The 26,334-nt window shown below is 59.6% G+C and overlaps 3 protein-coding genes across 6 annotated transcripts in view; all 3 read right to left on the bottom strand.

Annotated features, from left to right (window-relative positions):
• Positions 1 to 211: 211 nt before the first annotated feature.
• On the bottom strand, positions 212 to 3,443 carry LOC106044775 (intestinal-type alkaline phosphatase-like). Its single transcript, XM_013194960.3, has 11 exons — positions 3,305 to 3,443; positions 2,641 to 2,757; positions 2,407 to 2,522; positions 2,110 to 2,284; positions 1,845 to 2,017; positions 1,620 to 1,754; positions 1,457 to 1,529; positions 1,235 to 1,369; positions 942 to 1,133; positions 723 to 833; positions 212 to 642 (listed from the first exon to the last, which is right to left on the bottom strand). Exons 1-11 carry the CDS (start codon positions 3,372 to 3,374, stop codon positions 380 to 382), a joined length of 1,560 nt encoding a protein of 519 aa, XP_013050414.3. The 5' UTR covers positions 3,375 to 3,443; the 3' UTR covers positions 212 to 379.
• Positions 3,444 to 3,877: 434 nt separating this feature from the next.
• On the bottom strand, positions 3,878 to 8,459 carry LOC106044783 (intestinal-type alkaline phosphatase-like). The gene is given in 12 exon segments (XM_067002821.1): positions 3,878 to 4,293; positions 4,429 to 4,545; positions 4,655 to 4,848; positions 4,963 to 5,095; positions 5,188 to 5,257; positions 5,342 to 5,476; positions 5,556 to 5,728; positions 5,811 to 5,985; positions 6,054 to 6,169; positions 6,534 to 6,747; positions 6,750 to 6,845; positions 6,847 to 8,459. Coding segments are annotated over 12 exon segments (2,331 nt in total). The 5' UTR covers positions 7,468 to 8,459; the 3' UTR covers positions 3,878 to 4,006.
• A 117-nt stretch (positions 8,460 to 8,576) lies between these two features.
• Positions 8,577 to 26,334, bottom strand: part of DIS3L2 (DIS3 like 3'-5' exoribonuclease 2) — a 192,424-nt gene continuing 174,666 nt past the window's right edge. For all 4 annotated transcript variants that reach the window (XM_067002818.1, XM_067002819.1, XM_067002820.1 and 1 more), the window contains 7 exons: positions 19,299 to 19,482; positions 17,843 to 17,929; positions 13,142 to 13,289; positions 12,749 to 12,879; positions 12,393 to 12,497; positions 11,759 to 11,860; positions 8,577 to 9,108 (listed from right to left, as the gene is read on the bottom strand). In XM_067002818.1, the coding sequence (XP_066858919.1) occupies positions 9,010 to 9,108; positions 11,759 to 11,860; positions 12,393 to 12,497; positions 12,749 to 12,879; positions 13,142 to 13,289; positions 17,843 to 17,929; positions 19,299 to 19,482 (856 nt within the window). In that variant the 3' untranslated portion in view covers positions 8,577 to 9,009. The remainder of the gene's footprint in view (positions 9,109 to 11,758; positions 11,861 to 12,392; positions 12,498 to 12,748; positions 12,880 to 13,141; positions 13,290 to 17,842; positions 17,930 to 19,298; positions 19,483 to 26,334) is intronic.

Here is a 26,334-nt window from a genome sequence, read left to right as displayed (position 1 = left end):
ATGGATGGGGATGGTGTGGGGAGAGGTGGCAGCGGGCACTGACCACGGCACCATGGGATCATAGAATTATAGAATATCCTGAGTTGGAAGGGACCCACAAGGATCATTGAGTCCAACTCCAACCATGGTGGGGAGACGCAGGGGGCAGGAGCATCCTCCCCATCCTCGCCGCACCCGCATGGCGCAGACACCTGCACGATTTGCTGCCATGTCTGTTACCAGCTCCTGCCTTTATTCAACATCAAGCACGGGGATTTGGTGCCCTGCGGCCACCGCATCCCAACGGGGCATGCTCCAAAGAGCCACTGCCGTCCACTGGGGCACAGGGACGGGAGGCTGTGGATCCGGCAGAGCCCGCGGGCATCGCAGGGCCATGGGGTCAGTAGAAGAGGGGCAGGAACAGGGCGGGAAGGAGCAGGGCCAGGGGGGTGGCGCGGGCTGGGGGTGCGGCATTGCGCTGGCGGCAGTCGGTGTAGGGCTCGAGGCAGGCGGCATAGGCCATGACGTGGGCGATGTAGGTCTGCTCCTGCACCCCGCGGAAGAGGTAGGCCATGGGGCCCTTGGCCAGGATGGCCACGTCCTCGCCCCCGTGGGACTCCGAGGCGAGGGGCACAGCGGACTGCTGCATGTAGTCGTAACTCTCTGGGGGATGGAGAAGGGGGTGAGCGGGGCGGTGGGCCCCATCCCCACCCCACCACCCCACCACGGCCCCGAGCACTCACCAGTGATGTTCTCATTCAGCTCAGTCCGGTTGCCGCCCAAATAGCCCGGCCCGTTCCCATAGAGGATGGATGTGTAGCTCTTCAAGTCAGTGGCTTTTAGGGGGGCCAGACCTGGGGAGAGGAAAATGGGGAGCAGGTTTTCAGCCCTGAAACCCCCACATCACCACCCTGGAGCAGACAGCACCCGGCACGGGGCTGTCCCTGCTCTTGGTGCCCTACCGAAGATGGAGGTGCCACGCAGGGTGTAGCCACCGAAGGAGAAGACGTGCGAGTGGTCAGCGGTGACCACGGTGAGGGTGTCTGCCTCGTCCGTCAGGTCGCCCGCCCGTCTGATGGCGTTGTCAAACTCCACCGCTTCCATCAGCGCCCTCTTGGCCATGCCTTCGTGGTGCCCGTGGTCGATCCTGCCACCTGCAGATGGGTGCCCGTGTGGGATCAGGAACCACTACAGCCCCACAGCACCCCGCAAGGTGGGCCCTGCCACCCACCTGGGGACCCCAGCCCCAACTTACCTTCCACGAAGAGGTAGAAGCCCTTGGGGTTCCTGCTCAGGATGGTGATTGCCGCCTCTGTCATCTCCGTGAGTGATGGGTCCAGGGTTTTGTTGCGCACCGGCTCGTACTTCATGTCCATGGGCTCGAAGAGACCTGGCAGAGGGGACATGGTTGGAACAGCCTCGGCACCTTAAAGTGTCCCAGTGGCTGCCATGTCCTAGCGCAGGGGACATTTGTTACCCATCAAATAATTCACGTTGGGGTCCGCAGAGGCATTCAGCAGCTCCGTCCTGTTCCAGACATAGCGGGCGCCCTGCAGGTGAATCCCAGAGGGATCAGTGATGCCTGGCCCCATGCCTGGGGCAGCGGTGGGCGGAGGACTGTCCCCCTCCACATCACCCACCTGATGTGTTTGCAGCCACATGTCGATGAGGTTCAGTGTATCATTGCGCATCCCTCTTTCAGTTTCATCATTGGGATACTCAGGGTCTGGTGTCCCCGCGGGGGTCATGTATTTCCGACCGCCCCCCAGAATCACCTGGGGAGGGACGAGATAGCCACAGTGTTCATAGCGATGTCCGGGGGGGTGTGTGTCTTCGCCTGCTTCCCCCTACGGGTGGGCACTCACATTGATGTCCACATTGTGCACCAGCTGCCAGGCGATGTCCTTGCAGCCCTGACTGATGGCCTCCTGGGGCATGCTGGCATCCGCGTACCAGTTGCGGTCCACCACGTGCGCGTAGGTCCCCGAGGGCGATGCGTGCTGCACCCGCGTGGTCGTCACGATGCCCACCGACTTCCCTGTCCCACCAGACCCCACCATGGAGCCCCACACCATTGGGAAGCCCTCGGTGTGACGTCCCTTCTCCCCACCGCCCCGTGCCCCACGGTACCAGCATTGCGGGCTCGCTCCAGCACCGAGATCACTTCGTTGCCCTTCGTGGTGTTGCACTGGGAGTAGCGGGCAGCAGCGCTCAACCCCAATGTCTTGTAGTTGCTCTTCACCCCGCACAGGTAGGCTGTGGCCGTGGCTGCACTGTCGGGGACCTGCCGGTCCACGCTGTACGTCTGCAAAGGACATGCAGAGCTCGCTGGCACCCCATGCTGTGCTCCTGCACCCCTGGGTGCTGCTGCGCCAGCAGCCCCGTGGACGTCACCGTGGCCCCATGCTCCGCACCCAGGGGACTTACCTTGGAAAGAGCCGTGTAGGGGAAAGAATCCAGGGCAAGGGGGGTCTCAGGACCCAGCTTCCCCTGCAATTGCCCGTTTAGGATCCGGGTGGCTGTGATGCTGGGGATCCCGAAACCTGGGTGAGCAGCGAGGGTTCTGGTCAGCCTCCAGACCAGGCGCCCCCCCCGCTCCCCAGTCCGTGGTGCGCCGGCTGTGGTGGCAGCCTGCCTGCCAGCGGTGCCAGCGGGACTCACCATCCCCGAGGAAGATGATGAGGTTTTTGGCTTCGTTTGTCCTGGGCTGGATCTTGAAGCTGGCCTCGATGGCCGCGGCTGCCTGCTTGTTCCAGAAGGACGGGTCCTCCTCCTCAGCTGGGAGGGGGCAGCACCCGTCAGTGCCAGGGCACCCAGTCCTGGGCATCCCCGTGCTGGGGTCTCTGTTGGGCTCCCGCCCATGGGAAGACTCCCCACAGAGGAGAAGGTGCATGAAACCCATGGGTCAGGGTGCTGGTAAAGGTGGGGGGAGCCCATGCAGACTGCACCCACCCAGGAAGGCAGCGGGGTGGCAACAAAAAGGGATGCAATGGGAAGAACTGGCTGCCAATGGGGACAAATGCACAGGAGTAAAGGGGCTACAGGCACCTCGCACAGTCCCTCCTTGGCCCAAAGACCAGCAGGACCCTAGCCCCACAGGGGAAAACTAGCTCGAGTTCCCCCAAAAAGGAGAGACAACCCCTGCTAACCCTCCCAGCTCCCCTCCACAAGCCCTGCACTTTGGCCTGCCCTGGGGCAGCCAGGCTGGCACCACACATCCCGGGACGCCTGCTGCAGCCAGCCAGCTGCCTGTCCCTGTCCCTGTCCCTGTCCCTGTCCCTGTCCCTGTCCCTGTCCCTGTCCCTGTTCCCGTCCCCGTCCCTACCTGGGATGACAGCAGCGTCAAGACCTGTCCAGAGGCCCAGGCAGAGGGCGAGGGGTGCCAGGAGCCGCATGGTGGGATCCGGGCACCTGCAACCCCTGCCAGCAGAGCCTGCCTTTCTTGTAGACCTCAAGGGGGGACTTTGAACCAGGATCAATCTTCGTGGGGTTCAGCATTTCTCAGATAGCCTGGCGTCCTGCCAGACGGTTGGCACAAAGGCCGTGGGGATGGGCCACTGTCATCTCATTGTCACCCCACCTTATTGCTGGGGCGGGGGGACACGGAGCGCAGCCAGAGGGACTCGCGGTGCTCCTGGCAGCTCCGTTCCTGGCCAGCACTTCCCAGAGCAATAAATGCACGGATGGGGACTGAAATGCCCCACGCAGCCCTTGCTGGGACAGGACCAGCCCTTGTGCCAGGCTGTGCCTCAGCAGCTCGAAGCTGTGCAAACTCCCTGCTTCATCCCTAGGGGGACATGGCAGCCCCTCGCCCTCCCCTTCACCCCAGTGCCAGTCCCAGGGGGAATAAGGGGCCACAACCTGGGGAAACTGAGGCACGGGGCAGCTCCTTAGGAGGCAGCCACAGCTGCAAACCCTCACAAGGCAGATGAAGACAAATATCCTGTGTTTTATTGCATCCCTCGAGCCCAGCCACAGCAGGGACCGGGCAGCCTGGGTTGAAGCAGGGCTTAGTGGGGGTGGTCTCTCAGCCCCCCACCATGCGGGCAGCCACGCAGAGGGCCAGGAGGGCGAGCAGGGGCTGGGGGGAGCCCTGGGTGCCGCAGGAGGCCCTGCGGGGTGCCCTGCACCGGGGCTCGCCTGCGTAGGGCTCAAGACAGGCAGCGTAGGCCATGGCGTGGGCGATGTAGTGCTGCTCCTGCACCCCGTGGAAGAGGTGGGCCATGGGGCCCTGGGCGAGCACCACCACGTCCTCCCCGCTGTGGGTCTCCAAGTCGAGGGGCACGGCCGCCTGCTGCCTGTAGTCCTTGTCCTCTGTCGGGGAGGAGCAGGAGAATTGGGGCTGGAGGAAGCTGCCATCACCCCAGGGACACCCGAGCCACATGGTGGTACCGGTGCCCATAGGACGTTGTCCCCCACCCCGTCCTTTATCCCCCACCAGGCTCCTACCCACAGCAGGGAGGCTGGCGGCTGGGCGGCCCCCGTCACGGACGGTGTATCCTGGCCCATTGCCGTAGAGGATGCTGGTGTAGGCTCGCTTGTCCTTGGCCTTCTTGGGGGCCAGCCCTGGCACAGGGAGCAAGAGAAGGGCATTGTCACTCCCTGGCACAGCCACAGGTGGGGGCATGGCAGGGGGTGGGAGCAGGGATGCCCAGCCTTCCTCCCCGGGTCCCACCGAAGATGGAGGAGCCGCGCAGGGTGTTGCCCCCGAAGCTGAAGACGTGGGAGTGATCGGCCGTCACCACGGTCAGGGTGTCGGAGGGAGCCGTCAGCTCCCCCGCCCGCGCCACCGCCCGGTCCAGCATGACGGCCTCCATCAGCGCCTGCTTGGCCCGGCCGCTGTGGTGGCCGTGGTCGATCCTGCCACCTGCACGGGGAACGGGGCCGTCACCGCCTCACCACCCCCCTGTCTCAGTCCCCTGGAGCGCCCACCCGCTGCCGGGACCCCCTCCTGCCCCCCACCCAGGGTGCCCGGACTCATCTTCCACGAAGAGGAAGAAGCCGTTGGGGTTCCTGCGCAGGATGCGAATGGCTTTGTCCGTCATCTCCACGATGGACGGGTCCGTGGAAGCATTGCGGTTCAGCTCGAACTTCATGTCCTTGGGCTCAAAGAGGCCTGGGGGCGGGGGGGGGAAGAGCAGGGTGAGGGGCTGCTTCGTGCCCACACCAGGGTGACATTGCCAGTGGCGAAGGCAGCGATGCTCTCACCCATGAGGTGGCTCACGGAGTCCTCATTGACTGCATCCAGGCCCTTCTTGTCCCAGACGTAGCGGGCGCCCTGCCAGCGAGAAGAGAGCCGATGGCGATGGCACGTGCTCCGTGCCCGGTCGATGGCGATGGCGCCGCGTCCCCTCCGCGGTACCTGCTTGTTGCTGAGCCACTCGGCCACCAAGTCGCGCCCGTCCCTCCTGGTGCCGTTCTGAGCCGGGTCCTCTGGGTATTCGGGGTCCGGGGTCCGTCTGGGCGTCATATACGCCCGCCCGCCGCCCAGGATCACCTGCGGGGAGCGGGGAGCTGCCAATGGCACAGGGGGCAGAGCGCCGAGGGGTGCAGCCCCCCCTCCCGCTGTCTCTCACGTTGATGTCCGTGTTGTGCACCAGCTGGTAGGCGATGTCCTTGCAGCCGTCCCGCAACGCCTCCTTGGGCATGTCGGCGTCGGCGTACCAGCTCCGGCTGACCGAGTGCGCATAGGCTGCCCCGGGGGACGCGTGCTGCACCCGCGTGGTCGTCACGATGCCTACGGACTTACCTGCAATGCAGGACAAGGTTTAACGGGGAGCCTGTCCGTGCCGTGCTGGGCTCTGCGATGGAGTTGCCCTGTCCCCCCATACCTGCCAGCCTGGCCCGGTGCAGGACGGAGTCCACCTCATTGCCGAAGGCCGTGCGGCATTTGCCGTAGGCGGCCGCCCCGCTCAGCCCCAGCGTCTTAGCATTGGTCTTCACCCCGCAGAGGTAGGCAGTGCCCGTGCCGGCGCTGTCGGGCACCTGCCGGTCGATGGTGTAGGTCTGCAGGAGAGCGGAGGTGAGCGGGGCCCGGGGCAGCGCGGCTGCCCCCCCGGCGCTGTCCCTCTCACCTTGGCCAGGGCCACGTGGGGAAAGGTTTCCATGGCCAAGACGCTCTCCTCGCCCGAGCCGCCGGCCAGCTGCCCCTTGTAGATCCGAGCTGCCGACACCGTGGGCAGCCCCATGCCTGTGGGTGTGGGTGACAAAGGGATGGGGCTGGGGACAGTCCCGTCCACCCCAGAAAATGCCCAGGGCTTGCCATGGCCACCCATTTTGGGAGGAGGCGACCTGCCGGCCCTGTCCTCTCGCCAGCAGCTTGAGGACAGTTTTGTCCTCTGTGTGCTGCTGAGCCCGGCCCCATGGGGGGGACAGCACCCGGTGTCCTGGTGTCACCATCCCCACGGCTCTGAGCTGCTGGCCTCTGGGAGAGGCCGTGGTGGCCCTGGGCAGCCAGGCCCTGGGACAGCCGAGGGGAAGGAGGTGACAGATGGGAAACTGCTGCACTCAAGGGAGGGCGCACGTCCCGCGGCTCCCCAGCCCCGGGCACTCACCGTCACCCATGAAGAGGATGATGTTTTTGGCTCGCCGGGCAGCTGGCTGCAAAGCCAGGGCCGCCTCCAGCCTCCTCTTGGCCCCTTCATTCCAGTAGCCCGGGGTCTTCTCGGCGTCTGGAGGCGAGAGCAGAGCCAGGGGCGTGCGGGGACCCAGAGACGCCCCCCCCCCCCCCCCCCCCCCCGTTCCATCCCCATCCCTCACAGCCCCCTTCAAGTTCTCACCTGAGGCCGCGGCGGCGAGCGGGGCGAGGAGGAGGAGGAGGAGGCAGGTCCCAGGGGACAGCAGCCGTCCCATGCTGCCCACCCCGGGGTCCCTCCCTGAAGGCCACCTGTGTCCAGGGCAGGGGGGGGACAGCCCTTTATGGCCCTGCCCTGTCCTGCCGGAGGGCTGAGCCCCTGCTGCGGGTGAGACGATGGGCTGATAACATTCAGGGACATCTCCCAGCCCTGCCCTCCCAGTGTCCCCAGCCTTCCCTGGGGGCACCCGTCCCCCTCCTGGCAAGGCAGCACCTCCAACGTGCCCCCAGGGAGCTGGGTGGCCCTGGGGCAGGCGGGGTCCCCGAGGCTGTGCGAGTACCTGGGGCTCTCCAGCTCCTCGTAGGGAGGAGGGGACCCTGGGGACAGGCAGGGAGGGCGCAGGGCAAAGGGCTGTTTTTGCAGACACGCTGGGCTGGGCTGGATTGGTCTCGTTTCCCAGAGAGACAACGCGAGGAGGGGACGCCGGGCTGAAGGGTAGGGGAGGACACCTTGCTGTTGGTGTCAGCGTCCTCAGGTCCCCTCTCCCGGGGGACACCATCCCATGGCGCCTGCTGCAGAGCAGGGGCACAGCTCGGTGTGGCAGGAGAGCAGAAAACCCACAGAGGAACAGACTGATGTGACCCCGACCCTTGTCAGCATTTTGGGAGAGGTGACACAAGGATGCCAGGGTCATGGCACACAAGATGCACTCGGGATCCCAGTAGCCCAGCCCCTGGTACCACAAGGCACCGTGACAGCTCGCCAGCTCCCCAGGCACATGCTGTACCCAGCCCTGATCCACCCCCGGGCCCAATCACCCATCCTGACCCGGGTAACCTGGGCTCAGCCAGGTCCCTGCTGCGGCAAGAGGCAGTTGTGTCCGTGCCAGGGCCACATCTGTCACCACTGATGATGCGGAGCAAAGTGCGGTGCCCGTGCTCCTTCCCTGCCTGGCACGATGGAGCCGCTCCCTCTCCCAGAAATCGATCCCTCTATCGGTCGCTGCTCACAGCTGCCTGGCCCACGGGGTGATGAAGTGGAGGCTGACAGAGCAGCGAGCACCACGGGGACAGTGTGGCAGATGGATGAGGCACCCCACAAAGCCATCCTCACCAGACGAAGCCGTAACTCCCAGGGCTGCCTCAAGTGCCCGGGATGTCCCCAGCCAGGGATGCGGGCAGCTGAAGGGCTGCGTGTGTGTGTTAGGAAGGATGCAGCTGCTTTCACCCACAAGCCCATCCTGCAGCCCGGTGCCAACCCACGGCCACAGGGAGCATCAGCTCTGGGGGCTGGTGTGGGACCAGGCGGGCTGGGGACACAGGGACCAAGAGACACGGGTGCTGGGCTGTGAGGACTGGGTGCTTCTCTCGCACTCGGTAGGGAGAAGCTGGGACACGGCGCATGTTCCTCGGTGTCCCAGGACAATCCACCTGCGAGTGCCACAAGGCGCCGTGCTGGCAGCAGGCGAAGCGTGGCCTTGGGCAGGCGCAGAGCCCGGGACAGCCCTGGCTCGAGCCGAAGAGTCCCGTGTGGGATTAGGCTGGAGGCCAGGGTGCAGGAGGCTGGAGCAGTCACGCCCAGTGACTGCCGGTGGGGGCTCAGACTGAGGGATTAGCCACCGCAGCACAGACCGGGAGCACGCACCGTCTCCCTGATCCCCACCTCCAGCTGAGCAAATACCAGGGCTTGGATTTCGCAAGGCTCTGGGATGCGACAGGGGCACAGGAATCCCCAGGAGATGAGTTATGGCAGGATTGCTGGCTGGAAAATGAGGCAAAATAAAACCTGCGCACAGACCCAGCATGGCTGCTGACCTGGCTTTATTTCACGATACGCAGCCCAGCCAGGAACCCTCCTGCGCAGCCCCTCGGCTCCCTCCCCATCAGCCCACCCAGGGACGAGCACCCAGTCTAAAGCAGCCCTTCCACTCCTGGGGACACTGGTCTCTCACCCCAGGCACCCGCAGTGGTAAAGGCTGGGCACCCACTGCCTTTAAAAAAAAAAAAAAAAAGCACAAAGCTAAAAATATCTTTTGAGTAGAAATACTCTGTCTGGGGAAAGCCCTGGACCCTGCTCCCAGCCCGTCAGGCTGGGTTAAAATCCAAACCAGAAATAAAATGACAACGGTTTTAAAAACCAAATCCCCAGACTGCTCGTGGGTTCCCTCTGTCCCCCGCGGGTGCCGGTGCGGTGTTGGGGGTGAAGGTTGCAGCAGGAGCAGCGAGGCCGGGCACGCTCACTTCTCCGAGCTGGGTCTCTTGAGCAGGGCGCTGTACTTGAGGGGGACGCCCTCTGACTTCAGCACGACCTCCACCAGCGTGAAAATGGTGATCACCTTCAGCAAGGGCAGAGAGAGAGAGAGAGAGGAGAGGGTTTCTCAGCAGGTTGGCATCAGACCAGGGTTTGGTTTGAGTCGCGCCGGCTTTTGCGCCTGTGCTGGGGCACCTGCACTGAGCATGGGGCCGCACGCAGCAGCTCCGAGAGCCCCACAGCTGTGCTGCAGAGCCAGCCGGGGAACCCAAAGCAACTGAAATGAGCCTCCCAAAAACACACCTTCACTTAGCCCAGCCTGGTCAGGCCCCGATTTGTTCTCTGCGTGCTCGGGGCAGGAGCACGGGTGGCTGCGCCCTTGCCTTTAGGTACCCATCTCCCCAGCGCCCGCCCGCGTCTCGCTGCAGAGCGCACGGCATCGCCAAATGCAGTGGCCTGGCCGAGTGCCAAAGGCGAGCTGCGGTGTCCCCAAAGGACACCGAGCGTTTTCTCGTCATCCCGTAACGAGGGAATGACCGCCCGTGCCTGTACAGCGAGAGGAGACCCGGGAAGGGGGCATATTTGGTTGAGAGGGATGCGAGGGAATCAAGACTGGAGAAAATCAATTCCTCCTGCTCAGGAATGCGCCGCTGCCTGCCGCCGCCTCCCCCCCCCCCCCCCAATCGATCTCTTCATGCAATTGTGCAGATTAGAAACGTAAATCATCGATCAGCTCTGCTCCCAGCGCGGGGATAACGGGCTGGCCGCGACAGCGGGCAGGGGACGCGTGTGACCACCTTGGGGCCATGCCCTGGCGTGTGCGGGCTCAGCCCCCGCTCGCTGCCTGCCACGTCCCCAAGGTCCAGCAGGGCCATCGCTCCCGGCTTTTAGGGAGGAGGAGCAGGCACGGAGCCACCCGGGGTAACCTTGTCCTCCCCGCTCATCCAACGCCTGCTGCTCCCGATTCCTCATTCCAAGCAGGAGAACCTCACCGAGGCTTAAATGCACCAAAGGGGTCGGCGAGGAGCGAAGCCCAGGGAAATCCTTCTGCAGCCGGCTGCGCACATCGCTGCAGCAGCCCCCTGCCCACCCCGGCTGGCAGGAGCGCATGGGGGAAGACCCCCATGTCTGGGGGGGTCACGTGGGGATTATCAGGGCTCTCCCTTGGCAATCCCGCCTCGTCGTCTCGCTGAACTGCCAAGGAACGGCATGATTTCACATCAAACATCGCAGTCTTAGCTCTGCTTCGTACTCAAGCCCTGGCGATCTCCTGAAGTTTGGGGCAGAAGGAGGTGATGTGTGGGGTGGGGGCCCACGTCTCCCCTCTGCAGTGGGGCGGCCAGCCCAGACCCCTGCCTGGCTTCCTGCAAGCAGCCTTCCCACTCCTGGCTGGGGTGAGCCAAACTGGGAAGCAGGTGTCCAGGGCTGGGGCCAGGCTGGAGCAGGGGGTGCTCAGTGCCACGGTGCCAGAGCGATGGCTCCGGCCCTTCAGCGCGGCTCCTGGGCAGCCCGGCTCATCACAGTGCTGCGGGTTTATTGACTCGGGGATCTGCTGGCTCAGGAGAGCTCAGAGCATGCTCCCCAGGGAGGCTCTGGTGTTTTCTTAGGAGGCGTGGAGGACTCGTGGAGGGGTTTCCCCTATTGCTAAGTGTTTGCTTAACCAAAATGGGCCCTGCTCATGCAGGGGCATCATTTTTCTTGTGGGTCCCTGCTAGGGTGTAAGTGATACCCACTCCTGTAGGAAAGGAGGAGCTGAGGCCACTTCAGACACATCCAGGGGCTTCTCTGAGCCAAGCTGAGAAATGAAAGCGCAGCTCAAGAGGAGGCCAGTCCTGCGGAAATGCTGCGAGAGCCGGGGAGCTCTGCTGACTCTGACCCTCCCAAGCTGGCAACATCTCCCCTGGGAGGGAAAGGATTTTCCAGGACATGCAACGTGTCAGCTGGAGGGCTCAGCCTGGCCCTGCATGGGGAATCCTCTCCAGCCAGCCCAGAGCCCGCAGTGCAGGACAGGGCTGAATTCAGTCCTCCCATCCCCGCCCAGGCAAAGATCAAGGCAATCAACACAGCTGCGATTTTACAGCTATGCCAGACAAAAGTTGGCAGAGAGGCACCACTTAATCAAGCCAGACAAATGCGATTGCTCCCTTTGATTGAGTCACCAAGTTAATAGATGACAGGGACACAAGAGAGAGATTTCTAGATGTTGTTAAACCATTTGACACCGCATCTCAGGAAGTCTGACTTAAAAAAATAAAAATTGCTCCTCATTGGGTCTCAGCCCTATCACACGGGCAGAAACCCGACGGCAGGGCTGTGCCAGCAAGGGGGGCAGGGTCTAGACAGGAGCTGCCTTAGGTCTGATCTTACTTAACATCTTAATTGATGATCTGGAAGAAGGAAGTAAACAGCACGGTAATTAAATTCATGGAGGAAACTGGACTGGGAGGCAACACACACAGCAGATAGGGCAGAGTCTGAAGGCAGTGGTGGGGTCAAACGTGGGGGCAGCGATGAGGTGGAGGGGGCTGGATGCAAGCCCTGCTGGGAGAGGAGATGGAGGCTGAGGCTGGGCTCACTGGGATGGGGACACAGAGGGACAGCAGGACCTGATTGCCTACAGGGCAGTCATGTCTCCCAGACCCATCCATGTGAAGATCACGGGGTCCATGAGTTGCACACAGCTTCCACGCCTGCCCCATGGTCTTACGAGTCTGTCCTGTGCTGCGGGGTCTTACCTGGGACACAGATTCTTGCTCCGGCTTCTCTGGCTCCCACATGAGCGTCAGCTCCGGCTTCCTCCCCACCTTCTGGAAGTGGAAGCCCAGCAAGGGCAGTGCCTGCAGGCAGGGAGCACGTTGAGAGCAGCCTGTGGCCCCCAGCACCCTCAGCCCCGCTTCCCCCTCGACTGCGGCTGCGATGGGGGTGACGCTGCTTTTGCCCAGCACGCTGCATAAAGTCCTCTGCAGCTCCGTAACAGCCGGGATGCAGCAGCCCATGAGTCTGAGCTCAGCACGTAAATCAGGAGCTGCTGCGATACACAAACAGCCCATAGATCACGCTATATGTCCTGTTTAAAGATGTCATTGCCAGCCATATAACCAGGTTATTAAGAGAAGCTGCTGTCACTAACCGCAGGTGCTGGCCTACAGCAGTGCTGTCACAGCCCCAGATATACCGCGTGATTAAAGAAAATGAAAATCAGCCTCTCTCCCTTTCCTCCCTTCAGCCCCACGTGGATCTCTGCCCTCACAAATCTGCCTTTATCCCCTTTTAACAAGACTAGATCACCCGCAGCACGCTGCAGCCGCCTCTGGTGAGGCAGCGACGGCGCTGCCAGCGTCAGGCAGGCAGTTACGGCAAGGCACTTACGTTGCAGTAGATGCGCTTCTGGACTCCAAACTTCAGCACCAGGACGTCGAAGGCCTCGTTCAGTACGCCCATCACCATGGCCTCAGACTCCAGAGGACCGCACTCCTGCCGGGAGACAGTGCAGTCACTACACCAGCGTCCCCCACCCGGCTGTCTCCACGGGGAGCCCCATCTCACTGTGCAGTGTCTGGGGGAGCTGAGCGATGCGCGCTCAGCGTGTCCCCTCTCTGCTGGCTTTCCCCCTGGCCAGCTGGAGAGCCAGGCAGCCGGGCAGCCCTCTGCCCTGGTGGTCTAGGCTGAGCCTTCGTGGTGATAATTCAACAAACACCTCAGGGGAAGACGTTCCTGGCTCCTACCCTGACAAAGATGGCAAAGAAGAGGTCAGCGCTGAGCTCCTGCACCCTCTTGGAAGCCATCTTGCGGTCGTTGCAGTGGTCTGCTTGTCTCTGGAGGGCATCTTTCTCCAGCTTGATGGGGGAGCTGGCACCTGGGAAGGAGACGAGCGACAACATCAGGCCCATATTCCCTCCTCCAGAGATGCCCCACAGCAGCCTGGACCCAAATACCACCTCCCATGTCCCCGCTCGCCGAGGACACCCCTGTGCCAGGGAGCTGCCCGGTGGGACGCAGACCCCAAGCACCCTGCACCCGTGGCAGGCGAGGCAGGGACCCAGGAGCCCTGCCCGTGTGGGGGGCAGCCCCCTCGTCCCCTCGCAGCACCCGGAGCTGCTCGGCGCAGCGGCACCCACCGAGCGAGGCGGAGAGCAGACGGTGCACGATGACATCGGCGTAGCGGCGGATGGGCGAGGTGAAGTGGGTGTAGAAGGGCACGTTCAGGGCGTAGTGGCGGAAGAGGGTCTCGTCCTTCAGGACGCCGGTGCAGAAGTACAGAGCCATCTGGAAGGGGGCGAGAAGTCAAGGGAACGGGGTGAGTGAGGGTGGTGGATGGACCCTGCATGGAGCTGGTGGGGCCTCAGGCTGCGAGACAGAGCCCGAGCAGTTGATGCTGCTGCTCCGTTTGGGCTGCAGGGAGACACGGCGGGTGCTGCAGGAACTGAGCGGCACAGGGGGTGAAGCCCCAGCAACCAGTGGCTGCCAGCAGACCCATGTTCCCTGCGCTCCTCGCACAGCGCCAGGCACCCTGCAGGGGTTCACCCTGGCTCGCCCCAAGGATTGCACTGACCCTCAAGCCACGCGTGGGTTTAAGCAGCCTCCTGCTCTGACTCAGGCCGTGGGGCTTTTTCACAAACCCCGTGTGTGCAGGGGAGCAGAGTGAAAAGAGAAAGCACAGCTCATCCTGTGCCTGCAGCAGATGCTCTCCCCGCGCAGCTTTGTGCCAGCCTCTTTGGTTCTGGGTCTGGCCGCAGGCTCTGCACACCCAGCTCCTCTGCTCGGAGAGCACCAGGGGCTGGGATGAGCAGCTCTGCTGCCCGAGGAGGAGGAGGAGGAGACAGCCCCGCTGCGATCCCTGCTGCTTCATCCCACGATGACAGCTGGGAAGTCGAGCGGCTAGACTGCCCAGCTAAACCAACCCCCGGCCCCGCGCCTTCCAGCGGCCTCTTCAGTGGGAAGCTCTCCTGGCCGCACCGCCCCTGTTATCGCACACGTTACAGCTTTTATTTTCACATCTGTGAAACACCAGCCCTCGGGGCTGGGAAAACAACGGGGCCGAGCCCAGGCGGGGAGGGGAGGCTGCATGGGTCAGGGGGGTTGTGGAGGGGTCACGGCACAGTGGCGATTGAACGAACCCGTTTAAAAATCAGCGCAAGTGATTTAAAAAAAAAACAGGAGTAGCCAGCTCCGATTACAGAGCCGTCCTGGGATCCACGGTTTGGGCAGCTGCATCCTCAGTTCTCCAGCCCAGCAGCGCAGCCAGCTCCTGCTGAGCAGCTCCGCACTGATCCGGGCAAGAAAATAAAGCAGGTTAAAAAAAGCAGCATCGGTCCCGGTCTTATTATGAGACCCAAGAGCTGGGATAGGAGCTGAGATGGCTGCCAATTTCCACAACCCCGAATTAAATTGTTTCTGATGGACTTCACGAAGTATGGTCTCCACTCAATTAGCTCGGCTCCCTCCGAACGAGGCTCTGCGCGGTCGGGCAGGGACACACGCTAGGCTCTGGAGGCTGCTGCGGGGGAAGACAAGTGCCCTTGTGCCGACAGACAGCGCGGCGTTACGGGGGGGTTACGGCCACTGCTGCCAGGCTCCTGGGCAGAGGGGAGGAAGCTCCCCACAATGCCAGGCAGGCAGGGAGGGATGCCCAGAAGGCAGAATGCACCTGTCTGAAAGCACAGGTCGAAATTTTTGCTATGAGAAACCACTGGGAAGTGCCCATCCCTGCCCTACACCCAGCAGAGAGAGGCACCCTCTGTCTTGTTTCAAGCTGGAAAAGATGCTGCCTGCTTCTTCCCAAGAGATGTGCTGGCCAAACCCCGCTGCGGCTGGGGCCAGGCCTATTTCTGACACCCTGTTGACAGCTCACGACCCTCACCGAGGCTACGAACAGTTTGGGTACCGCAGCGAAAACACTCCTCTGAGCTGTGGCAAGGTTACGCACCGCAGGGAGCCCAGTCTGACACTTGTCTGATACCTGTCCTCAGCACCGCGACAGAGCTATCCGGTGACACCAGCCCGACACGAAGCAGATGTTTTCCCATTAACAGATTTGACCCACAAGTGGTCTCCAAGCCGGGGGTCTGATTGCTGCGGTCCCAGGAGAACCGTGAAATAAATCAGCCCCAGCCAACCAGGGGCGGCTTCGCTCTTACGGACAGATTGAATCCCCGAGTGACTGAGCCCCTGAAAAATTATATGTCGCTGCTCTTTCATCTGTTACGAGCCTCCTGGCGTGGCAATCCAGGCGCTCCCGCAGACACACACGTTACCAGTTGCTCCCCGTCTCCTCCTCCTCCACAAGGCTGATGCCTTGACCACCGGCACGCAGCAAAGACGGAAGATTCAGGGTGGCGTGAGCACGGGTTCAACCTGTGGGCTGCTTGTTATGGCTGGCTTGACTGCAGCCTTGTCCCTGAAACACCAGCTTCATCACTGGGGGCTGAGACGTGTGCAGGGACGTGGGTCACCCCTCGGCGCCCTGGGCCTCTCCACGCCATCTGTCACAGCGATGGCTCAGCTCTCGACACCGGCACGGGCTCCTGCATCTCCACGCTCTGCAGCTGCCAGCACGCAGATCTCTGCTCTCCCCCCTTAGAGGCCATGGAGACGGGCAGGGTGGGGCTGGTTTTCCTTCCCATCTGCTCCAATACCAGGGGCAGACAGCAAAAAGTCCTCTTCCCAGGGAAAGCTTTCACTTGGTGGCTGCCTGCCCCTTCCGAGGGGCACTGACACGGCTTTGCACTGCCCATCCTCTGCACTTAGCAGTAGGAACAATAGTGGGGATCTAAATTGCTTGGGGTTTTGGGGGAGCTGTGAGCACTTGCCCACCAGTCCAGCTCACAGCGAGTGTGGTCAGGGAACAGGGAGTGCAGAGGACAACACCGTGTCTGTCACCCTGGCAGCCCCACAGTCCTTTACAGAGCGGAGATCCTATGGACACACCGCTGCGCGCACGTCCTGGACCAGATTGGGAAGTGGCCCTGAAGATGGGAGGGGAGCGTCTGTTAACCTGGCTGATGGTTTTGGGCAAGCCTGACACTCCATTTACAAACCAAACAACGCCTCAGCTAACGGCCACGTGCACGTGCTCATCCCGGGATCAAGACAGATTTGCGCTCCTTCTGGCTCATGCACAGCTTCCAGCAAGAAGAGCATCCCATCACACATTAGGGCAGGCAGGAGCAGCGCTCACCACCCAGAGGCTGTCCTGCAGGGCCGGTGGGCTCAGCTGCAAACTGGGTTTTGGCTATCATGCGAGCGTGCCAGACAGCAGGTCTGCCAGGAGAGAGGGGACTGCGCAGCACACCTGAACACAAGGGCACCTTCATCGTCTGAGGAGGTTGTGAGCCTAGTTCCTGCCAAAATCCCATGTCTTGTGGAATATCTCCTCTAAAAACTTCCTCTCTTATTTCTTTTTCCCCAAAATGTTGCCTACTCCCCAGAAGACTTCATTTACTGAGCCTTCATACGTCTTCACATACTGCTTTAACTTGTTAAGACGTGGCCCTGTGAATGCAATAGGCACCGGGAGGTATTTCAGAGCACGCCCGCCACCTCTCTGACCACAGAGAGAAGAACTGAGCAAGTCAGTGGGTCCCAAAAAGCTCGTCTCCTCCTCCATGTCAGCACAGAGCCAAGTTCCTTCTGCCTCGCTCATCCCTCCCAGCCAGCAGCTGGGCTTGCTCCAGGTTTGCACCAGTCAGCAGGACCACGGAGGGACCGCAGGGAATGCGTGTCACCTGTTAGCACCTTCCACCAGAAAAGGAAGACGTGACAGAAGGGACCAGGACAAACCCAAGCAGGACATGGGATGTGGGACAATGCAGCCAGCTCCAGAGGACACTGCCTACAAGGCAGCACTCCTGAGCTGAACACACACACAAGGAGGTGATTTACTAAATGCTTTTGGTCCCCAATTCCGCTTGCAAGCATTAAGTCACTAAAGTACAGCAGGACTTCAGGCAACTGCTAATGAGTAAATGGAGCAAATGAGCTAATTAGAAGAGTGACAGTGAAATGAGCGATGTTGGGAAGATGATTCATTCCTGCAGCGATCAGCAGGCCACAGCAGAGAGACCGTTCCAGCAACATGCCCCTTTTCCCTGTGGGGTAGGACTTCCCTCAGAAGAGGCTGCACTATGCCCAGCTGCAAATACAGAAAGGCAGATGCTCCATAAAAACTTTTTTTTTGACGGTGATTAGCACCCGAGTAAGTGTCCTGAGCTGCAGATGCATCAAACATGACAATCCCTGGGAGCAGCACAACGAGCCTCCCCTGCACAGACCTTTACAGAAGGTTTCTTGGCCTGGAGGGAGACCAAAGGGTTTCCAGAGTTTTCCTGCTTCTAAGAGCATGTCTGGCACCGAACTGTGATCTGTGGCCAGTCCCACACCGCTGCTTTGTCCTGACTCCTGTTTCCTTCTCTGGACAAGAAGCCAGTTCGGATACCATGACATGAGGAGCTGGCACAAACAAAAGCCAGCTCTTCATGGTGCCCGCTGGGTCCTTGTGAGTCTGCTAGTGTCCTGCATATAACTTCAAAGTGTAAAATGCTGCAACCCCACAGGGGCACTGCGGGGCACGAGGAAAGGCTCAGCCTGACCCTGCCATCCAGTAAAGCTCTGCTGCCCGGGGGATATCCGCAATGCCAGCTGCATGGGGCTGAAAGCACTAGGGGGAATCTGCTGGGAGCCCCACAGCATTGGGCTCAGCATCCATTCACTCTCCCTCTACGAAATGATGAGCTATGATAATGCAGAAAGGGCCAGGGTGAAGATGGAGCCACAGCAGAGAGCTACAGCAGATGTGTCCGACAGCATGGTGCGGGTCTTACCTGCATGGGCCTGGAGAACATGTTGGTCAGCACTTCTTTCCTGGCTTCGGAGTACTTGTCAGCCCCAAATGTTTCATTTAAGCTTTTCTGGAGGAGAAGAAGAGACAGTTTTCAGTCCTGGCAAGCAGTGGCAGTAGGGGGAATCAGACGGATCGTACTGGGGAGAACAGCAGCTCATCCGAGCCTAATTCCTCTTCCTCCTGCAAGTCCCCTCGTAAAACAAAGAGCCCACGGAAAGCTGGGTTTTGCTCTGGTCCCATCAGGCAGCACAGCCCCACCAGGACTGCACACAGAGCTTCTGAGCACTGAGCCACCTCACGGGGCTGCAGGCAGGGAGCACAGGGACCGCTGGCTGCCGTGCAGCATGCAAGAGCGCTCGTAACCCCTCTCCTGACCTGTGTCTGGCTCCCATCCAGACACCGAGCTTCAGCCCACGCAGTAATGGGACCCTGGGGAGATGTGGGGATGGGAGGTCACCACCTGGGGCTACCAGCAAGAAAGGGGCTGGGAGAGTTCAGAGCATGGAAGAGGAGCTGAGCGCGCAGCCCCGTGCCTGCTGACATTGCTTGGTCACAGCCAGCGAGTGGGGAAAGCAGTCCCAGCCGATGGAGGGGCGTGAGGGAGGCCAGCGGGGATGTGATTAACGGAGGATTATCCACAGTCCAGTTGCAACGAGTAAAGAAAATCCTGGAACCTGCGCTGTTCAGCTGGAGTTCAGCCTCGGGACAGAGGATCGCTCTGATCCTTCCCATGCTGGCTGTGCCTGACCTTTCCCAGCACTGCTCTCTGGTCCTTCCCATTCCCCGTTCCCTCCCCTCCCTGAGATCTTCAGCAGTCCAGACAGAAACACCTCCTTACAGGGCCACCTCCCCTGAGGTACAGAGCAAGTGACCTGCCCAGGATCTCCCAAGAAGGCAAAGAAAGGAAATCTGGGTGTCCCAGCAGGTGCTCCTGCACCGAGACATCCTTCCTATTGCTCTTCTTTGCATAGAGAGGAGGAACTTGGGCACTTGCAAGGTCTCCTCACCCTGCTCCAAGCTCTGAGCCCAGCACTGCCTGAGCAGGACAAGCTGGGCCACCCCTGCTCAGCACTGGTGGGGTCGAGAGGGAGTGAAGGAGCTGTTTTGTGCTGGCATGGAAAAGCTACTGGCTCAGCCTGGACTCATCCAGCAGAGCTTGGTGGAGCCTGGGGTGACTGCACAGGTGCTTTTTGTCCTGAAAGCCCTGCCTGGCCCTGGCACTCCTGCCCTCCTTCCTCCCCTTCTCCCAGCAGCAACGCTCTCCCACCAGCGCTGCCGGGGCTGGAAGGACGGTGGCCTCTCGGTGCTCCTCGCACCGCTGCCTCGAGGGGGAGCAGGGAGCGACAGGGCAGGGGATAAACCACACGCTGCAAGCACATCGTCACGCAACCGCCCCCCCTTTGCCCCTGTAGTCCCCACCAGGCCAGCGCACTCACGTGCAGGGTCCCCGCAGTGCTGAAGTCGATGTCGAGGCCGACTTGGTTGCAGAACTCCATCAGGTCTTTCAGCAGCTTGGTCTGGGGCGGCGGGTGACGGCGAAGCAAGGCCTGCTCGGGGAAGGAGCGGTAGATCTGATGGGCCACGGCCATGTTCGCCAGCAGCATGAACTCCTCCACCAGCCTGCAGCAGGAGAAACACAACCCCGGGTCCCGGTTAGAGAGGGGATTCCCCTGGGAAGCGAAGCGATTTATTAGCTACTGGCCAGTCCAGAGCAATGGGGACTAACAGGACACGGGGGGATGAGGGAGCAGCTTGCAGTGGCTGTTAAAAACGAAGATTAGATGCGAGACTGCAGCAAATCCCCCCCCAAATTCTCACTTTCTAGCAGCGGTTTCCCCAGGGACTCGGAGCAGCCTGTCTTACTGGTACAGGCAAGCAGAAGACAGCGACAAATTGACAGCTTAAATTAGGATAAAATAATCTCCCTTTAGGTCATTTTATCTCCTGAAACGCTCGACAAGCAAAACAAACGCTGTGCAAGAGATAGCACGGAAAACAAACACGCGCCGCTCTCTTCTCGGTCCAGAGAAAACAGCGTCTCGTTGTTTCCATCCCGAGACCGACATGTGTGGTCGGGGCCCGCCACGCAGCCCTGCCTCCGGCATCCCGGCGGTGCGAGGACGCTGGGTGCTTCTCAGTGGGACCTCCTGGGGGTTGCCCAGGCTGGGCTGAGCTCCCCCCTTCTGCCTCCGGACTCACTGCGTGGAAATCCCCAGGGCTGCACGCTGCAAAGCGAAGCAGCCCCAGCGCTGGGGATCGGCTGCGGCGCGTTACGGGTTTTGCTGCCCGCTGTAGGGCCGTGCCGCGGGAGACTTGTTTTAACTGGGCTCAGATAAGCAACGAGATGTGCTTAACCGGGCTTCCTGCTATTTGCTGCACGTATTCCCAAGGCTCCTAACTGGTCCTAATTGCCAAAAAAGATAATAGATTTCCAGAAGTAACCTCAGGCTCCACGCAATGCCCAAGCGAGCTATTACTGATGACGCCAGCTCGGCCCCACTGCCGCCACGTAGCAGTTTTGTAGGGCTGCCTTAGGGCATCTGGGATGGAGCCGGCGTCCTGCAGCCCCCTGCCCCTGCCGGGGGGCATCGCCCTGGTGGGATGTGCAGGGCGCTGCGCTCCCGGGGTACGTGCTCCAGCTGCCATGCGCTCCCAGCCCGGGAGAACGTGCCAAAAACTCGAAAGAGAAAGGAAATAATTAAAGACGAGCCCAGTGGAGGAATTAGCACACGCTGGTTGTAATCAGCAGTGGAAATGCTCATCTTTAATGGGAAGGAGGTCCCTTAACAAGAGCTTTGTGGGCTCTCCCAGCGCTGGGAAGCTTATTGCTGCCGAGAGGCCACCGTTTCAAAGCCTTTCGGGAGGGCAGGAGGGACAGGCTGTGGCACAGGCAGTGTGGGGAGGCGCAGCCGAAATGGGAAGGGACTGATCCCATCCCCTAAAGCACCAGCTGGACGGCAGATGCTACCAGAAGGTCACGGGATGGGGCAGCACGGTCAGCGTGCCCGCAGCCCTGCGCAGGAGTGCCGGGGCCATGCGTGCTTGGGATGGGCGACTTCCAAGAGGGCCGAGCGCAGCTCTTGCTGCTCCTGTGCAGCTAAGCCAGCAGATGGCAACATCGGTCCCTCTATGGTCACCGGCGCCTGGGGGCTGTGGGACAGCGTGGCCCAAGGGTGCTGGGCACCCCGGCTGCCCCAGCCATGCGGCGCCCAGGGGTGGGTGGCCAGGGGGCTACAGCATCCCCCGTCTCGCTGGTGTGGGTGAATCCAGCAGCTCTCACCCAGCCACCGCGCTCGCAGACGGCACGTGGGGACCAGCGCACGCTTGCAGAGCCCAAGGAGACGTGCGGGGCTGTGCCAGCCCACGCTCACACCTGGGGAGGCCTTTCTGCCCCAACCCAGCTCGCAGCAATGAGCAGCGAACAGCACGGGCTGCGAACAGATGCGCACACGGGCAAAAGCTGCCCATGGGGTCCCTGTGCCTTCCTCAAGATGCGGCCTCGAAGGAATGAGTTGCAAAACCATTTCTGAAGACAAAGCAATAAACACCTGCGAACAGGATCTCCTCTTTGCCACAGGCACAACGTGCTTATCCCATGTCCTGGAGACGAGCACCACCAGCAAGTGCTCAGGCAGCCCCCCTGGTTCTTCTTCCTCCTGTTGCTCGCAAGTGTGAAGCCTTTACCTCCTACCTCGAGCGACGCTTAGGGCTGGATGCAATTTTCACCTGATTAATAAGTTTTGTTTTACCATTTTAGGGCTTTGGGCTTTTAAATCTGCTGGGCACATCCTCCTTCTGACGTTGCATCTTCTGAATTGAAGCTAATACCTGAGAGCCTTCCTGTCAGAGACGCTTTTCCACCCAAAAGAAAACCAAGAGATTTTTGCTCTGCAAAATCCCTCCCTCTCTGTCCTGCACCTCCACACCTGGAGAATCAGCCCCATGACAGCATCAAAGACAGCCTGCATTGAGACAAGGTACCTAGCGCATGGCTGGAGTGACAGCGCGGGCAGGAAAACCTTACTGGGAAGCATCCACGAGCTTTGCACCCACGGCAGGGTGCAGGACATGACCGCAGAGGTTCGGAGTTGAAAAGCTCCTCATCTTGTTCACTTGCCCAAGGCAGGGGCAGGCTTTGGGAGACACAGCTGGGGTTTGCCCTTGCGAGGAGCAGAGAACTCAGATGAGGTGTAACACAGAGGACCCTTCCCAGCTCTAGATCATACAGGGGCCAGCACCGGGTGCTATCTGCACCAGCAGCCACGCTGCCACCCCGTAACTCATCGGGAGGTCAATGACAACAGGGTTTTCTTTTTTTTCTTCTTCTTCTTTTTCTTCTTTTTTCTTAGAACAGCCGAGCTCGGAGCTTGGCTCGGTGCGGCTGGCAGACAGGAGCGCAAAGAAAAATATTTCACGGCTAAAAAAAATGGAGACAGAAAGGCTAGTCCATCTGAATGTGCACCGAATGAATCCCATGTGAAATGCAGCCTAACGCCATCGCTACAGTTTCCTCTGGATTAGCTGAGCTATCCTTGGCTCCCGCCTCCATAAAATCCCATAAACAATCTGATCTGAACTTTTGCCCTTTCCGTGCTCATGCGAGGTTTCCTCCGCTGTCCCGCAGAGCGGGCTGGGGGCTGGCAGGTGGCTGTCCCTCGCGGAGGTGCCTGCAGATACCAGCTGTCCCGCTCGCCCGGGCTGCAGGAGGGAGCGTTTCCAAACCTGTTCCACGCATCATTTAGCGCGTGCACATGTGAGGGAGGGGAGGGAGCGGTGGGACGGCTCGAGAGCTCTGAAACGTATGTAAGCATCTTCTGCCGGCTCTTTCAATACCCAGATTTTGCTCATGAATTATGGGCTCGGTGCAGGAGTTAGTGGGTGAAACTCTATACCCTGCCTTATGCAAGAGGTCAGCCGGAGTGTATGGGTTTCAAAAGAACTCGCCTCCGAGTCTCAAACGTGATCAAAGCGTGCCAGCTCCTACAATCCACCAAGACTGCAGGCTTCTGAGATGGTCTCAAAACACAGGACTCGGCGCTTTTCAAAGCACCTTAAATGATGACGGCCACGGCTCGTGCAAGGCAAATAAGCACCTACCAAACCACCCAGCTGAGAAGGACCGACGACACCTCGACAGCAGCCCCAGAGCCAATATGCTGGGCTGTACCGCTTCTTGCACAGCTCCTGACAGAGCCAGGCATCCTTGGGACATGGGAAGAGGAGCTGTACGTTCAGACACTGGAGCTGCTTTAGTACCAGGGCTGTTATCTGCTCTGTAAAAGGTTAGCCAGACCCCTTCCAATCCCTTGACGTCAACCTTGAAAAACTACTCGCATCCTCAGCGAGTTGTTTTGTTGACGGCAAATATAATATTGGCTTCTCATGCCAAATCTCTGCAGAGCAAAGCAGGGCAACTAACTGTTTGGCTGCTTGCTTCCATGGCAATGTGGCCAGGCTATCCAGCAGCCATCGAAGTGCCCACTCTCCCTGATTAACTTGACAAATGACATTAGCTAAGCAATGTTCGCCGCATGGAAGAGACAAGAAGTACTTTGTTTGCAATCCAGTAAGTGCAGGAACAAGGCAGGCAGCTTGATTAAAGTGAAGCGACATTAAAACATCTGCCCCTTCCACCAACCAGCCTAACAGACCCGCAGGCTTCAGAGCAAATGACAGCGAGGTACGGCTGCACAAATGAGCCCAGCTCTTCCCCCCCGTCTTCTCCTTCACCTCCCTCTCCTCCTGCAAGATGTAACTGCTGGCTGCATCCCAGGCGATGGAAGTGTTCTCGTAGTTGAGGCGCAGACACAGAGATAAACCCAAATCACCACCTAGCTCTCCCATGGGAGGGTTTTTCTTGCTTTTGGCAGACTGGAGAAGTTGCTCCCCTCTCCATACGTCGCTCACTGGGGCAACCTGCTCCCAAAGGGACAGAGCTGAACCGTCCTGAGCTGGAGTCCAGCCACTCAGGTGAGCTGCCGCCAGGTAAACCCCAGTATCTCTCCAGCATCACAGACTCAGGCCAAATGTGACCAAATCATTTCTGCAGAGGTTACCAAATTTCTTTTCCCTATCCCACTACAAAACCCCATCTGTTCATATCCATGCTGTCTGCCCCTCAAAGCATTTGCTCCCCCTGCACAGGGAACAAACCTTTTGCTGTCCAAACTCGTTCCCAAGCTCCGGGTGACTGTGCAGATGAGATTTCTGTCCCTGCTCTGTGCCTCGGCCAGACATCAGGGCCTCTGGTTTCTCAGCCCACTGCTACGTGTCTGCTTGCCAGCTCCAAGCCGGATCCAAACAGTGAAAGGGCAGAAGAGCTGTGAAGGCATCACGCTTGGTTTGCATTTGAATTGAACATTGCCATGGGAAGCTGGTGCACAGAAAAGGAAGGCCTGGCCTGTTCATGCGTATCTGAGCAGGCTCTGGAGACACTGATGGATATACATCCCCTACCGAGGGCACTACATCGCTGAGAGCCCTCCCTCTCTGCTGGCTTGCAGGGGATTATCGCGGCAGCGCAATCTCATAACAAACAGATCTACAGCCACCTCCTGGGAATGTGACTCTAAATCCTGCTGTGCTCACCAAGAGAAAGTCACCTTCCGCAAAAGGCTGCGAGCAGCACTGCGCACCGCAACGCACCCCACAGCAGCAGGTGCCGAAGGAAAGCGGTAAACAAACAGCATCACAGTTCTCCAACACGTCCTCTCCAAAGCGTTCAGTCCAAAGATGCTGAGTACGGTACGACTTTTTCTTCTTTTCTTTAAATCACGTACGTTTGTTTTTGATTACAGCTCTTCCATGAAGCAAAGGAACTTGAGGGGTTTCTATAAAAGCCCTTCTGAGAGGAACATCAGCTAAGCCTGCATCTCCTGAGAGTGCAGCCTGACAGAACCATGCTCTTTGGCAAGTAGCTGGACTGCAGCTTGCAATGGCCCTTTTCCATCAAAATCCAGCAAGAACGGTCTACCGTCCTCCTAGTGACACTCTGCCTACCCAACAAACGGAAGCATCTTCAGCCTGCTGCTTCAAGAGTTATGAGAATTAAAACCCCTGTTTTCCAAGAATTGGATCGCAGCATTATACATGAGCCTTACAATGTTGGTGTGGAGATCACTTTGCCAAGGACAATGGCCAAAAGACCAAAAGCCCTACATTTTTGAAAGAAAAAAGAGTAAAAGGCAAGAACACCGGTGATTCCTGGCCTGATGAAAGTCATTTGTGCTCCTTTCACAGCTAGTGGTAGCCTTGAACAAAGCAGAGCTGAATAATGGAATTACTCCACTTTCTGAGATTGCTCAATTAGCTCTTGGTTAAAACTGTTAACATTGAAACTTGATGAGAATAGCAGCTCTGAGGTAGTTTCAGATTCATTTCTTACTAAGCTAGAATGGCTTTTCCCTCTAATGAACTCCCTTTCCGGGGTATAATGAATGCCCTTTTTATTAGCTATGGTGCCTTCCCAGTAATGGATGCCTAAAACACAAATGCACAGGAGGGCTTTCTGAATACAAATGCCATTTACTGGCCACTCTCGCACCTCTAGACTGGGAATGCCACGATACCACTCCCTTCACTTTATCCAAATTAAGTGCGCTACAGTGGAAAACTTTAAGCTCCCAATCCTGAAGCTGGGCCACTGAAGGCATTTGGCATGATTAGGAATTAATTGCTTAAAGCCTGATGTACCGGGTTTGCACACGGGGATTTAAACCGCAAGGCAAAACCTCAACCATTTGCTTTATTTCCTTTGAAATTATTGACAGGGCTTTACACAGAAGAGCTGACTTCATCTGGCAGCACAACGTCAGGCCAGACGTCGGAGCGCTGAGGGCAGCGCAAGCGGCCGCGGGGCCTACAGCGCCTCTTGGTACTAGGCCGCGCCGATGGCAACCGCTCTCTTCTTGGCCTCGTGCTCCTCAACCTCGCCTGAGATCTGTGTGAAGGGGATACAGGCAAAGCCTGCCCCTGTCCCAAAGCCTCCCAGTCCCATCTTGGCCTAAGCGGTGAAGGAAGCGGCATCTAATCGCAAAGAGGCTTGCAGAGGACGCGGTCTCTGCAGGCTGTGCTTCTTCATTAAACGTTAATATGACTGCAGTCTGCTCCTTTTCATGCAAATTGGCGACAACCTTCAGACACCTGGCATGAAGCTGAAGTGCCCCTCTGTGCCAAAACAGCATCTTCAGCTGCCGCGGGCCAGGGAGGAAAGCTTAGAACAGCACCCACACCCTCAACCACACAGGACATGGAGGCCCACCTTCAGCAGCTCCCTCAGCCCCAGCTGCAGCGTTCTCCAAATTTTTCTCAGGACTACCAGATTTTTGAGGTCACTGCGCCTAAGCATTTCCCCGTGGGGAAGACAATGTAGAGGGCTTGCAGTCCCTGTGTTTAGCTCCAACAGCCATGCAGCTCGGGATTCCCAGCCCAGCTTCCCAAGGACCCGTATCAGATCCGGAGAGCCACTGGCTC

This window comes from Anser cygnoides, chromosome 9 (assembly GCF_040182565.1).
Source record: "Anser cygnoides isolate HZ-2024a breed goose chromosome 9, Taihu_goose_T2T_genome, whole genome shotgun sequence".
In the NCBI taxonomy this organism is placed as follows: Eukaryota; Metazoa; Chordata; class Aves; order Anseriformes; family Anatidae; genus Anser; species Anser cygnoides.
The sequence above is the reverse complement of the archived record's forward strand: the minus strand, read 5'-3'. Positions and strand labels throughout refer to the sequence as shown.